Below are 15,200 nucleotides of genomic sequence, written 5' to 3'. Positions count from 1 at the left end.
TTCTATGTTTTTTATCTTTTAATATATTCCTGTATGTATATGTATACTTACTATACATAGGTAAGTAAATTCTTAGGAAATACTAGTGACATTTGGCCTCTGTTTGCAAAGCATCTTGTGTACTACTCAAAGATTAATAGGTGTAATCCATAGTTTTGTATTTAGGCTTGTTTAATGCATTAAAAAGGCTAGAAATTTTCTCTAAAAACATGCAATTCCAGGTCTATTTCCCAAAATGTTAGCTACACACCATAGATTAAATACAGTTCAAGTACCGTAGTAAACAGTTTGTGAAAACTCTGCTAACTTCTTTCTTTCCTTTCAGATTTTACCTTCTCTATTCCACTTTTTTTCCCTCTACAGAACCAAAACTGGACACCCCTGTTGTCTCAGTTTGCAGTTATTTAAGCAGTTGAATTAAAGACAGTGATTCAGTATTCTTACAGTTTTAGTCTGCATCATCCTGGCTGTGTTGTGTTGTGGTTTTATTTTAGGTGGGGTTTTTCTTGGCCTGGATTTTGTTCGGTTTTCCTTTTTTTTCTCCCCAGAAATGCCCTTCTGCACTAAATCTCCTAATATACACTTTCTGCCAAGCTGGACTATGAGCCAAATAATCCCTTAGCCCTTCAATTTCCCCATCCTACTGCATCAGCTTAATGTCAAAGAGTAAGTTAAAGTACATGGAGTGACTTGACATGACAATTCAGCACATAACATTTGAATTTACCAAACAAGTATTTTACTACACACATTGTAAATCAATTGATACTACCTGGAAATAACTGTCCTGGACTCATTCACATTCACCAGAAAACCATCAAGGAGTGGCACAAACATATCTGCCACATCTGAGACCACCATCATTTGTGGCTGTGCCAGTGAGCTCTTCACGTTGTAGAAGTGTAAAACTTTGTTGTAGGTGACAAAGCCGACTCGAATGGCCGATTCCTCCATGTTCCCTTCCCTGTAAGAGATATACTTGCCTTCACATCCAAGAAGATAGACAAACCATTACATATAACCAACACATTAAGGGAAAAATAAAAGGAAGTAGAATGTATTTTCACCAAGAAGGGTTTCAAAAAAGATGTTGTGCTTGGCCTTTTTCTGAAGAAAAGCTTGACAGGATTATCAAGTAATTTTTAAACTTCTAGCATTTTTTAAAGAGAAAAAATAACAGCATCCCCCATTTGCATTGACTACAGTAGTTTACAATACACCTACCTGGGCAGATAATCTAGGAGTGACTTTAATTCTTCACATATTAGCCTCACTAAGCCACTCTTCACAGCATTGTAAGACACATCAATCATAAAAATGAAAGCAGGTGGACTAGGAAACTTGTTATTCTGTGGAAGAGAGGGAAGAAATCACACTATTGCCATGTAATGCAACTCATGTAACAGCTCCATAATACAGACAAATCAATGCTGGTCAAAACTTAGTTGCTTTCATGTACCTCTGTAACCACGAGCAGCAGTTGTTTCTTAAACTCTCTCACCTATCCTTTTCCAACTAACAGACATATTATCATACTATGTTTGAAATGGACTGGTATTAAATGCCCTGGACTGACTTTACCATTGACCAGAGAAAAACAGTTACAACTAAGTAATCCATTTATATGACTAAGCTAGATTGGAAAAGTAGACAGGGAAGATTTCTGCCAGTTCTCAAAACTTTGGACTCTGACCAGACATGTCATAGGTGATTCCATGAATATAAAGTAAAATATTTTCTTCTCCAAGGATTACAATCTTTTCCTTCTTAAAAATCAGGCTTTCTTTGGGAATGAAAAACTTCTTTTAGTCAGTAGTTTTCTGAAGTCTATAGGTCACACTGAAACATGTACTCAAAACAAAAGCAAAACATAAGAACTTTGAAAAAAGCTGTGAAGATCACATCTTGATTGATTTGAAGTTCTTCTTATGCTGTTAGAAAATAACTGGACTTTCGCTTAACTCAAAGTAAAGCAGAGGCATTAGAAGGCAACCAGTATCAACTCACAACATTTAGGCATCTATTTTCTCAGCGTAATATTTCAGGAGAGATATAAGTTGCTTTAATAAATATCTTGCACATAGTTTCCCTAGTCCTTAGGAGGCAATTATTTCAGTCTTTATTTAAAAGCAACTCAGCTATGAAATATACATTTCCACACTTTTCTTCTGCTTCTAATCACTACAGCTGGATTTGAAATTGAAGATCAATAGGTAAGGTCTGCCTTGTGGAACAGGTGGCACATTGTATAGTTACTAATGTACTTGCATTGAACCTCTCCTACAATTCCCTTTTCTGCCAAGGTCTACTGCACAAGAATCCCTTCTGCAGAATTCCTAAGGTAAGTGCAGCTATGGCTGCTTATATAGCTCCAGAAAAAAAAAATACAGAGAGAGCTATTAAATTATATTATGCCATGTGTGATTGGGACCTCCACTGGTTTTGTAAATAAGCAAACAAGCATATAATTTTTCACAATAAAGTGGGCTGGATTAATGCTGTTAATTATCTCTGCCAGCTAGAAATCATCCCGAGATAATTAATATCTTTCTTATTTCAAGAAAATAGTCTTTTTACTTTAAAAGGAAAATAAAAAGAGCAATGAAAACATACTACTGTACCTTGCAATAGTCAACTGTTGCTAGAAACTCGTATGAGCCCAGTGATAACTCAGGTCGGTCATAGAAATCTACTCGCTTTCCAGTATGATCCAAATGTTGGAAGTAGTGAGGTGGAACTGGGAAAGGAAAAATCCTTAAACTCAGTGATATGCCCATAATAAACATTGTAACTAGAGAGCCAACATGACAACAACTGTTTCAAACAAAACTCCAGGAAAGTGAACTAGCACTCTGGGCTAGCACACAAGTACTAAAAATATTAATACAATTTAAGAATATCATTAAAGCAAAACAATACAAACTTATTCCAGTTTGTCTCATGCATCAGACAGCACACAGTATAGTCACTGTTATACTTTTCTTGAATCTCCTTTCCATTTCATATCAGAAACATCACTACAATACAGTTTAAGGATTATTCTGAAGGATCTAGTCCAAAGGAAAAATATAACCACCCCATATAAGTAGTAACAAATTACTTAAAAGAGAGTTTGAGGCAAACTACAGGCTACAGCATTACTGACTCAAGTCAGGCTTACTAAAACACTGAGCTCCTTATTTTGCTATATAAGTTAGTTTTTCCTTCCCTTCCTGTGCTGCACAAGAGTGAAGCCTCCAGCCACTTTTGCGTGCAGAGACTCCCATAATCTTTTTATCAGAATAGACAAAGTCCTTCTTATAGTGGATTAAGGAGGAGCAGAAGTGCAACCACATGCCCAGAACCCAATACTTTTGTGCTGGTACAAAGCATAAGAAAATAAAATGGGAGTTAAGCTAAAATTTTGCCTACAAAACTCAGCTGTAGAAACAAAGCATTTTCCTTGTGCCCCAAGAACTACCATGACAGACACTCCCTCCTGCAGAACTGCTCGGGTGACAAAATTTATTCCAACTATAGCTGAGCTGTCTATATAATCCTATATAGCTGTCTATACAGCCCCAGGGGAGATTAAAATGAGATTACCTGGAATTGACCACATTTAAACTATTCTAAACATTTCAAGTTTCAAAAGTTCAAAAGAAAACAAAGTGATATCATTAAGATTACATATGAGCTTTTATCACTCTTGTCTCCAAGTAAACATCTCATACAAGTTAATTTGGTACTTGCAAAGAAGAAATTCCTCATGGTATTTGCAGAGAAAACAAAAATTGTTATTAAGTTTTAGGTACAACTACATTGTGTTTTCACAATATTGCTTTCATCAGCAGTGTCTCAGCATCCCTCCCTTTTCTGCCTCTGCTCAATTGTTACAGGTACAGCCCTTCATACAGCTGCTGAGTGAGCAGGACAGGGAGTGTATGCAGGCAGAAAATCACCAGACAAAATTGGTTTTTAAAGCTGACCATTTCTAATCCCCATTTTGGTTAGTACAAACAGTTGTACAGCATAACTGAGGTGGTAAGAATAGTCCATTAAAAGCCATCAGTGCTACCAAATGGAACATTGAAAACATCATCATAAGATTTCTTGTACCTTACTTTCCTCTGTGCCTTCAAAACAAATGTACAAATGTCATGCTATGAGCAGCTCATTGTGACTTATGCTTAAAAGGAAGCATGTTTTGTACTAATTTAGAAAAGCAACTAATATTATCTGGCCTGTACTGAACATTCTTATTCAGCTGTAGCAGATTTAACTGCAATCTCATCTCAAAGGAGTGTTAGTGAGACAAAAAAAGGCTTTGTGAGAAAAAAAATAATCCTAACACATGCTAGACCTATATCTCAGCCTGTTAAAAAACACTGTACTTTTGAAATACCCTAAGAAAATACAATAGACTTTTAAACCACCACACATCATGCTACAAATACCTCATATTAAAAATTTGCTACAATACTACAACACATAAACACCTTTTCAAGCACAATTTCAGAACTGAACACTGAACATGCCTTCCAAAAATTTTTTACAAGACTAGACACATACTAAATCACAGTATTCATTATAAATGATCATAACATGATCAAGACTTATTTGCTTGCATCTTGTTCAAAGACCTTTCCAGTAGAGCCCAGAGAGGCATTTCCAGAAGAAACCTTACCCTCAGTGACACAGCTGCAGAAACAACACTGGAACCTCCTTCCACCTTCGATGAATTGCATAAAAGGGCACATGTAAGCTTTGCACCTATTGCATCGGACAGGACCGGATTCTCCGTGGTCTACCAAATAAGGAAGGGTCTGTGGAAGCAAGGGAAAAAAACATGAAAAGAAAGGTCTCATGCTGATGAGAAAGTTTTAAGCTTTGCATTGTGTGGTCATTGCTATACAGTGCATAGGATTTAGCATTTGGCAGCTGTGGGAGAGAGTGTAGGGGATGTGGGAAGCCTGAACAAGTATTTAAGTGCTTTTCAATTCAAGCCCTAGCACAGCAGTATTCTGAGGGCTAGAGTCATTAATGGGCTATCCCACCTAGCTATGTAAAGCTTCAGCTCTGTTTACAGTGTTGTAGCTCTGAACAGCTGAGTCTTCATCTGTTGGAAGGGCCCCTCCACAGTGAGTTTGCCTTTGCCATTAAGAACTTCTAAATACTAGAAGCTGATTGGTCTCCAGGGCAATTTTCCAATTGTAGCCTTTTTTTTTTCCTGGACACTACAAGTGTTTGTTCAAAGTTTGTTCAAACAACTATTATTTGTAAAGTGTCTCTAAAAATGTGTAACTCTACAAGCTTCCAAGTTATCAACTAAGATCTTCTTCCCCTATTGTGGTCCTTTTAAACTCCAGCCACAGGTCAGTTTTATCATAAAGCAGTTTTTTAAATTCAAACCATAGTTTAGTGACACAAATGAAATGCAACAGGAGAAAAGCACCCTTAAAAGACCAGAGGAAATTGCTTTCCTCAGCAGATGCTACACTTAGGTTTAACAGGGCACAGAACACTGCAGACCTATGTATTCAAATTTAACAACCCTCTTTGTCTTCATGTCACTGCTCCAAGCAGGCTAACACTACACAATAGCCAGAGTATTCAGCCTACTTTAAAAAATGCCAAACTCTGTAAAAGTCTCCGAGCTTTCACATTTTCAGCAACCAAACACGAGTGGATAAAAGGCTCAACAGCCACACATTACACCTAGAAGGAAATAAATGCTGAGAGATAAAGGGCATGCTGAGAAATGCAAGTGCAGCTCAGCAGTGCTCAGTACTTAGTGTTGTTCTGTCACCCCACACAGTGTTGTGCATATACATGCATATAAGACAGCCAAACCAGTGCTGTTCCATACATTCCCATCCAATTTCACAACCTGGCATTCTAGAAAAGACTTAATACCTATGATTAGCAACTATTTAAAGACTTTAGACTAAGAAAGAAATGGAGATCAGCTGGAAGTGTACGCCTCTGCAGGCACCCTAGTATTTTGGTCACTTAGTCACAGTGCTTGACAGCTTCTGCAAAAAAGCTGAAATTACCATGGCAGTCAAAATACTAAATGTTTGGAACATAAGATTCTTCTGCTTTACAGAAGGAGAAGCTTCTGCTATCACACACCTGTTGGAGAATCAATGTTTACCTGGACTTTTCACCTCAATATGCTTCTAAACAAATGTGTTGAATGCTGACAGCTGAGCGTGCCCATGGCACACGTGACCCCAGCACGGCTCTCACCTCCTCCGGCGGCAGAGTAGCCAGCGGCTTTATGACGGCAGCCAGGGGAACTTGGGATTGTTTGGCCATGTCAGATGTGCAGGGAATATTGTAAGATGTGCATCTGATGTAGCGGGGGCTGGCATTACCTGGGGAACAAATAAAAAAGCCCCACAAATTTCAGTACAAATTCAGTTCATATTCAAGAACAGAAACAAAGATACCTTAAGTTGTGTTGTTAAGCCACACACACTATGAGCTTAGCTAAATATTGTTTTAATCTATGGAAAGCTTGAATTTCCAATAAAATACCTCTTCATTATTAACTATATATAATAAAAGATCTTAAAACAAATGAACCTATGAATGAACAAATGAACCCTGTCAACCTAAAGCTATAAAAAAGCATTTCTGTTTCATATATTCACAGACTAAAACATAATGTAGACAGAAAACTCTACTCAAACATTTCTACTGTTTTGTTTTGTAATTTAGACTGAAGAGTAAAATACTTGATTATAGAATCAGATTCTGAAGTTTTTTCTGAAACTTCAAAGCTCAAAAGAAGTTTCAGCAATTAAAAGATTAAATATCTTTTCTCTACAGAGCCCTCAGACCTATTTACATCCCTCTCCAGTTTAAAAAATACAGTTGCCAGTCCAATTCTAATGATGTTGCTAGTAGATTTCAGTTCTAAAATGTTTTTTATAAAGCTCTACAGTAGAGGCCTCATTTGCTGCTTTCTGGTATCTCTGCTAATGCTGGTCCTACGTATCTGCCTTGGAAAACATTTTTTACCTGCAAATTGGTTACTAGCTACCAAACAATCAGGAGAATCTAAACTGAGACCAAATCAACACAGGACTTGAAACTAAGCTTCTGTTGGTAAAACACACATTTCCTTTAAAGACACCGTTTTGTCATTGACTCTGTGTTTCATTTGTTTGTTCAGGAAAATAAAAATAGTTTACCTTGATCCTTGACCAAGAAATTTGTAGTAACAAGAGGTGGGACCTGCCCTCTCACTCCAGTGACAAATGGTTCTGACCCACGGTTATTTCTGTCATCTTCAATCACTTGAATCTGTGATGGAAAATATCATGTTATTTTGTGGAAGCTTGGTTTTAAAGTAAAATAAGTAGAATAAAAAATCTCTAAGGCAGTAAAAAGGGGACCTGAGGCAAACACTACTATCTCTAAAAATAGAAGAGCAAGTAAATTTTGTCAAGCAGTCACCTCTCAGTTTGATTTCAAATAGTACTTATTGACTAACGATAAATTACAAGCTGCAAATAGTATTTTTCCCCAAGTATTATTCTTAGTAGCAGCATATCTTGTGTTTTAAAGTCTGACCTGAACTCATAAAAGCCAAACTCAGACCAAGAAAGGAATTTTTTTTAGGTATTCCCCTGTACAGTTCTAGTAAAGTAAGAATTAGAAGCTTCTGTAATCCTCAAGCTGAAGTCTATAGGTAACCTGGCCTTTTCTTTCCATTATGGTCCCACTGTTTCCATAGTATGCCTTTATTTCTAACCACTGTAACTCTGGCCTAAAGACAGATGGCTTGCAAGGTGGAAGTCTTCATTACTTTGTGGTGCTCAAGGGTTTGTGATTTGAATTCTGCAAATGTGGAAAGTGAAATTTCAATAGACTTGTCAATGAATCAAACTTCAAAGCCTGTAAAAATCTTAAATTTCTTGGTATTTCAAATTCCACACAAGTTCAAATTTGCTTAAGATAACAGAAATGTATTAAATAGTTTGCCGTAACAAAAATATTCACTGACCTTTGTAGCTGTACACAGCTCAAACTACATTTCCTTGGCGGTGACTGAATGAAAGAATTAAAGCTAGCAATCATTCTTCTGCTCTTATTTTGCCATCAAATACACCTGCCTTTGCCTAGAGCAAATTCTCAGATTCAGAAGTTTGTATGGCAGAACTTCCATCCTCTCACTACAGATTGCAAGCAGAGAGCCTCCCATAGCTTCAGTGACTACTCTAGAATAAATGCAGTCCCATTACAAAAGTCTACAGGCTGACTGATGGTGATCTCACCACTGGTACCTGTTAAATTATCAACTTTGACTACATGAGGAAGCAGTGACACAGGGTAACAAAAACCAAAAGTTTTTTTTTTTTGTCTTCCAATCCAAAAGGTAGCTGCTTTTTTCTTTCTTTAGATAAGATTGTCCAACATAAACATTAAATTTTCAAATTCAAAATTCAATGGTTATGCATGAGCACAGATAATGAGAGAATGTTTATAGCTCCCCACGCCTCATACTAGAAGATTTGTATCAGAAATTAACATTAAAAAAACTCCAGTTTATCTGCAATTTTAGAACTCCAGAGCACTGGCCCAGTACTGGTATATCAGCAAGAAGAGTAATCAAATTCTGATCAAAACACAGTAGAAAACATGGCTACAACAGCTCATGCTGTGTGCATACTGACATGAGACACATGTCGTATGGGCAACTACACAACTGGCTTACACTGAAAATGCCAGCTGGAATCTGGTGGAGGCAATAGCCTAAAGCTCAAAGTGAAGGGGAGACATTCTTCATGATCTGTTTCTGAAACACTGCTTTCTATTGCCTCACCATTCATCACAGTAGATTTTAAAAGCCTCATGTGGTGTAATGTTACTCATTTTGATAAGGCAAGCAGAAGACAGCAAGGAAAGGGTAAAAGATTAATGATGGAGGGTTAGCAAGGTGAAGTTCAGGTTTCAGGCATGCACAGATGGTCACCAACACACAGTCTACAATTGACATATATACAGCACTTACTGGACTAGGAATTGCATCTGGGTCTATTCTGTGCCTGGGTTTCTGCTGGGGTGGCAGCTCATTAAGTTGCTTTTTTTTAATAAGAAATAAAGAGTATAAAAAAAAGAGAGAATAATAAACCAAAAAGTAACAGCGTTACTTCTCTCTACCCAAACTTGCAGCACTGGAATTAGCTAGATTTAGATACTGGTTCATGCAACAGGACATCAGCTTCTGCAGCATACACTGATCCCAAAACCAGTCTTGCCAGGATATTGGGCTTGGCTCTGAACACCTTGCTAATGAAGGCAGTGGCTCACCTGCTAATTTTGGTTAGAAACTGAGGATTTATGCTTTAAGAACATGCTAACATGAAGGCAACTGACACAAGCCATTTGAGATTTCATTTAGTGGAAGAGAGGCACACAAGCAATTAAAGACTTATATTCTATGAAAAAAATCCAGTAGTAAGCTTTACATAAACCTGGAATCTAAATAGGTAATCTTTTTTTATATAGAAGTATCTTCTGAATAACATCAGTTCTGATCTAAATCAAGAATACATTATTTCACAGTTTTGAAACAGCATCAAGAGCAGTGGAAGGAACAGCACTGTAGACTAGTGGCAACAATACCACCAGTCTTAATACTACTCAACGTTGGTAACCATTACATATAACTGCTTATCCTGTCTCAGAACCTCCACTCTGAAAGACAATCCCAGTTTGAGAAGCTGTCCATATTTGACTGATGTAGCATCATGACTTCATGACCCAAAAAAAACACAAACCAGCTTTTTGACAGATTATAGGAAAAGCACTACAATCACCTCCTACTAACCATACTTTAAACATGGATCACACAGTTCACAGACTGTCACCTCAAAACCCAAAATTAGTTCACCTTGGAAAGTCATTATGTAAGAATCCAGAAATGGAGAAACATGTTTAATCAAAGCCCTCAAAAGATATCACAGTACAAAAAAGACCTGAGGAATCAGAGCAGTGATTTCCATATGCAGTGCCATTCTTTAGTCACCAAGAAAAATACTGCCTCTGGGCTTATTCATCACAGAAGACTGAAGGTGGGTAGGAGAGAGAAACACAAGCAGGAAAACAAACTGATGTTCCTTGGAATGAGAAACCTGCTTTCAGCTTTGCTCTTTGTCAGTTGTCCTATGCAAAGACACTACAGAAGATGACACAGGTAAGAACAAGTAAGCTTACAGGGCTAGGAATGGAATCTGGATCCAAGCGTTTTGGTGGAGGTGGTGGTCCAGGGGGACTTCCATAATTTGGTGCCCCTGGATAGGCTCCTCCATAGTTTGGCTGGGGACCCCTCATCTGTCCAAAGGAACCTTAGCAAGAAAAGAACGTAAAAATCAAACAGTGCCTTAATACTAGGCATTTCTTCATTTGGCACTTCCATTTCCTGCCACTATTAAATAAAAAAATCCTCAAGAAAATTAAAGTCAGGTGCTTTTCAGTTAACTATGATTAAACATATTTATCACAGTGTTTCAGCTTAGACTGGTACATCTCTATCAACAATCCAACAAACTGATAGATACAGTCCACAAAACCAGACTCAAAGAAACAGAGGCTTTTAGTCTGAACTCTATCAGCTCCACCTCAGCCCAAACCAGCACACTACTGTAAGTAGTTTTAGAGTTTGTAATTGTTGATTATAACGCACATTAAGATCATGTACTATGAATATTTACCTGCAGAACTGTCTAATGGAAAGTGCACACAGAACAGCCAAATAAGTGAGTGGATGACCCCTAATTCTTCAAATTAACGATATGCAAGGAGTTCCCTTGGGCGGTTTTGGCTTGTTTGAAACTACAGTAATAGGCTACAGTGTGATTTTCTCTTTTGTTTTGTAACTACCTGAAGCTATTTCCTATTACTTTACACCATTCCAATCACTTACAGAGTAAGAGCATGATTTAACCCATTAGTATTTTTACAGTTCATAGGAATTTTAACAGATATTTTTAAGTAATTTACCCGTCCAGCTGCGCAAAGCTGCATGGGGGATGGAATTCTCAGTGCTAACATTTGCACATGATTACTTTATCCCAGCTATCTCTAAGTGTTATTGATTAAAAAGCAGCCAAAACTGGTTTTAATTTAGAAAGCTTAACTGGTCTTTTAAAATGTGCAAGCTTCTACAAGGGAGAAAAATACGATTATGCAAATTAAAGGAGAAAACATAGCAACTCCTTTTTCAACGTTTAACAACTCCTTTCACACACACTGCATATGCACAGTGGCCACAAATTTTAAAAATATAAAATAAGGATTTTCTGTATTTCCAATGTCTATTTTTGAACAGGTGAAGTTGCATACAACAAATTGGAGTCCATAATAAAATTCTGATCACAAATTCTGATAGTATTATGGCACTAATTGCTAAACACCTTTTTGGCCAAGTAAGCTAGAATTTTTTTAGTTATATTAATCTGGTTAAAACCTGTATTATAAAACCTGATTAAAACCTGTATTATAAAATTTTATTCTATAAAATTATATACAATGACACACAATATTATCTCAGACATTAGCACAGGGAAACAAGAGGAGAGTTTTAATGTGAAGCCAGGAGCCCATAAGTGACAATGTGGAATCTAGTTCTCAGTTTGCACCATACAGAGAATACTTAACTTAAAATTCCTATACTAGGAATACTCACCATTCTGCTGCATTTGGTATCCTGGCTGAGGAGGATGAGTGGGAGGAGGTGGTCCATGAAGACCACTCATGGGAGGCCCAGGGTGCAGCCCCGCCATAGCTGATGGAGGTGGTGGTGAGGAAACATGATTAGGCTGGGAGGATGGTGGTCCAGCAAGTGTCTGCCCAGGCAGTGGTGGGCCTGGCATGGCAGGTGGCCTTGGAGCACCTGTGGTAGGAGGGTAAGAGGAAGGTCCAACCCCTGTAGAAGGAGGAGGTGGGGTAAAACCAGGAACTTGAGCAGGCAGGCGCTGAGTTGGTATTGTCTGACCAGGAAACGGAGGCTGGGCCACAGGAAGAGCCTGGGACACACTGGGAGGAGGGGGTCCTTGGCTCGCACTGTAGGGTGTGTAGAGACCAGATCCCGTCGCACCAACGCTTCCTGAGACTGGAGGAACCGATGCTGGGGGACCGGGTAAGAAAAAAAAAAAGATACAATATAATTTTCTTCTATACACAAGACAATTAAGATGCAAGAAAAACCCATTTGCTCCAGATCACCTGAGTAAATCTACCACTTTCTCATCTTCAGATGAACTTAGTACTGGCAGAGATCAATCCTAAATGACCATTCTCCTAGATTGATTAGAAAGCTGAAAGTCTTTCAGTGGATCTGAAACTCAATAGTTCTTTCATTGCTTTCTCTCTCAAAGTCTGAGCTACTTATTTTACATAATCAGAATATATTTCAGGATTCAGGGCCAGAAAAAAAAGGACAAAGCCAGGAATATGCAAAACATGAACCACCACAAGTCTATCCATAGATTTTCTGAACTAAGTTTCTGTCTTAAACCCCACACTCAGTGGGAGCCTGTAGATCAAGAATGGTTTTGAGCTTTGTGGTTTTAATAGCATGAAACTAGGACCATTTGTATGCAGCACTGTACTATTTTTGAGAATAATTTTTGACAAATGTGCTACCAAAAGGCCAAGGAAATATGTATCCCCTACCTACTCCTAGTTTTCCTATAAAATCTGTCTTACAAGATGCTTGTTATAAAGTACTTTAGCAAAACAATTTTTAAATAGTCAAACCAGTTTACACATAATAAAACCAAAACTCTAGTCATCAATTTAAAAAGTCCCCTAATCTACAGCAATGAGACTGTAGAACTAATACTATAAAACAAAAAATATCTAAATTCAGTTTCTACTGTTTAAGTGAGTGCCTTCTTGACTTCTAGCAGAGCCCTATACACAATCATTCAGAGTATTTTCAGCCCTTTGTGATTTGCATTTACAGGGCCCTTTTTCCCTTTTTTTTTTGACTGGTCTGTCATACAACAGTGGCAAGACATGTAGAATTTCCAACAGGTGATTCAGGGGTAGACTCTTCAGTGTTTCACAAGATTCACCCAGTTGAGAACCAATGCTATTACTCTCCTTTGTTATCCAAGTCCAGCAGTGTCAGCACTGTTCCCTGAAATAGTCTCAGTCCTGTTTTCCCCATTATGACCTTATTAGTTAAGAAAACTACTGCTTACTATGGCAGACATCAACACCCAGAGAATTCCCACAACCATATGGTAATGAATCACTGACAAGAAATATCTTTTATGAAATTACTAGCAAAAATGAAAATCAATGGCACACTTCAGTAGCCAGGAAACCTTACCATAGCCCAGTCCAGCTGGGGGAGGAGCAGAGGCTGCAGTAGAGCCAATTGTCATCCCTGCCATGTGATTCCTGAGCTGCTGCACGCTGCCTGGGGGGGGCCCATATTGCTGGAACGTGGATATCTGGCTGACAGGCGTGGGTGCTGAGCCTGGCAGGAACGGCTGAGAAGCAGGTGGCCTGAGAGGAAAGATGACAAACTGAGTGATTCCTCATTATAGAAGAAGTTACAATTCCCTGTGCCTTTTAAAATTGTTCTAGCACATAAACACTATCTGGGGCTCAGATATTTACATGAAACACTGTAGCTCAGTTCTGCCAAAAAAATTACATGTTCTGCCTGCATCTGAATCCCTTTCTCGAAACAAATAAATCTATTCGCTCTTAAAGTACAAATTCTGTATTTTTATTAATTCCATTTCAGTTTACACAACAAATCAGAAACACTGCATAGAGTCTATATGGTGAGCAACAGTAAGGCCTGCACAGCTATGTAAAAACGTTGTGCCACTCAAAACATTTGAACTCTCCAAGACTACTGCCACTTTCACCACAGAGGTAATGGCAGTATCTTTCTGGAAAAGATGTTGAAGAGCCTTAGATGATAGTAACTCAGGAATCCATAAGGGACAGAAGAGGGCCTAGAATCAATACCAAGAAATTATTCAATAAAGACTGACAGAAGCTCCAGAGATCATTTCACACTGCCGAGGAACAAATACTACAGTTGGGTGGATGCAACTGATTTTTTTTAGGGGAAAACCAAAACCACAAAGAACGTCTTAGGAGGAGAAGAGGTTTTCATCATTGACATCTGCTCACATCCTTTCACAAATTTTTCATCTCCAGATATACTCACTGTCTGATGAATATCCTTGTGGCAAAACATTGCTTCAAAACAATAACAAGGAAAAAAGTCAATGTCCTACAAAACTCCGAAGTACTTAGTTTGATTTAGATCTATAAAGTCTAGACCTAGCATGAGTATGCCAAGGTGGGATTTTGTTATAATTCACTCTTCTCATATGCACCTCTGCATTGGGGCTGCTGAGGCTGGAATTCCATTCTGCACATCTCCATGTTCAAACTGACTGTATGCCACGTGGCCAGAAGGATGAGATGCTCCAGAGGCTGGAGGAGGAGCTCCAGATGTTGGTGGGGCTCTTAACGAACCTACAAACATAAAGAAAAAATATTAAAATATCACAAATTATAGAAACAAGGGCTTGAACCAACTACCATGAAAAATTCAAGTGCAGAATTGCTATAACAATAGTCCATGAGCAACAAATAATTTATGCACAAATACTTTTAGCCAGTGTCACTAGTTACCATCTCCACACAGATCAAGCAGAAAATATGTGCTGTGGATGGTTTTCAAAAGACAACTTCATCTTTTATGAAGAAAAAAACATTATCTCATCAGTAAGGTACTGAATCCTTTCCCCTCCAAGTCCAATTATTTTTATCTAAATCAAGAGTATTCAGTGGAATCTAATATCCATTACAAGTCAGTTTTCTCTGCCTCAAAGGTAAGCAGGCTATGCAAGCAGATTCCATTTTCAAAATCTACAAGGCTTACTGCATTTATATATAGCATAATGGGGGCCACCACAGACCATTCTTTCCAGCCTCTCAAGCTTGGAGGCTAACACAAATACTTTCCCATCTTTCAGACTGAGCTGGTTCAGTCACAGCCCAAATATATTTGCCTCAGAAACCAGTCTTTGCACAGACCACAAAATGTTGGATACAGTACCAGCAGACCAACTGCAGTTTTTACTTCCAAAAAAGAGCATATAAACATCCCTTTTAATAAAACTATATTAACAATGCTGGCAATTAGAACAATTGACCATGCCTGTTAA

At 38.1% G+C, this 15,200-nt stretch overlaps 1 protein-coding gene across 1 annotated transcript in view; it reads right to left on the bottom strand.

Moving 5' to 3' along the window:
- SEC24C (SEC24 homolog C, COPII coat complex component) overlaps nucleotides 1–15,200 on the bottom strand; it is a 37,622-nt gene that overhangs the window by 10,128 nt on the left and 12,294 nt on the right. Inside the window, exons 4-14 of the mRNA XM_054276849.1 lie at nucleotides 14,364–14,505; nucleotides 13,334–13,512; nucleotides 11,681–12,121; nucleotides 10,210–10,340; nucleotides 9,005–9,073; nucleotides 7,182–7,293; nucleotides 6,232–6,359; nucleotides 4,667–4,805; nucleotides 2,622–2,737; nucleotides 1,225–1,349; nucleotides 773–964 (exon numbers count right to left, since the gene is read on the bottom strand). Of these exons, the coding sequence (XP_054132824.1) occupies nucleotides 773–964; nucleotides 1,225–1,349; nucleotides 2,622–2,737; nucleotides 4,667–4,805; nucleotides 6,232–6,359; nucleotides 7,182–7,293; nucleotides 9,005–9,073; nucleotides 10,210–10,340; nucleotides 11,681–12,121; nucleotides 13,334–13,512; nucleotides 14,364–14,505 (1,774 nt within the window). The remainder of the gene's footprint in view (nucleotides 1–772; nucleotides 965–1,224; nucleotides 1,350–2,621; nucleotides 2,738–4,666; nucleotides 4,806–6,231; nucleotides 6,360–7,181; nucleotides 7,294–9,004; nucleotides 9,074–10,209; nucleotides 10,341–11,680; nucleotides 12,122–13,333; nucleotides 13,513–14,363; nucleotides 14,506–15,200) is intronic.

The sequence above is a fragment of the Melozone crissalis genome, unplaced genomic scaffold (genome assembly GCF_028551555.1).
Source record: "Melozone crissalis strain CALT ecotype California unplaced genomic scaffold, PUWL_Pcris_2 ptg000019l_1, whole genome shotgun sequence".
NCBI lineage: Eukaryota > Metazoa > Chordata > Aves > Passeriformes > Passerellidae > Melozone > Melozone crissalis.
Note: the sequence above shows the minus strand (reverse complement) of the source record. Positions and strands in the feature narration are given on the sequence as shown.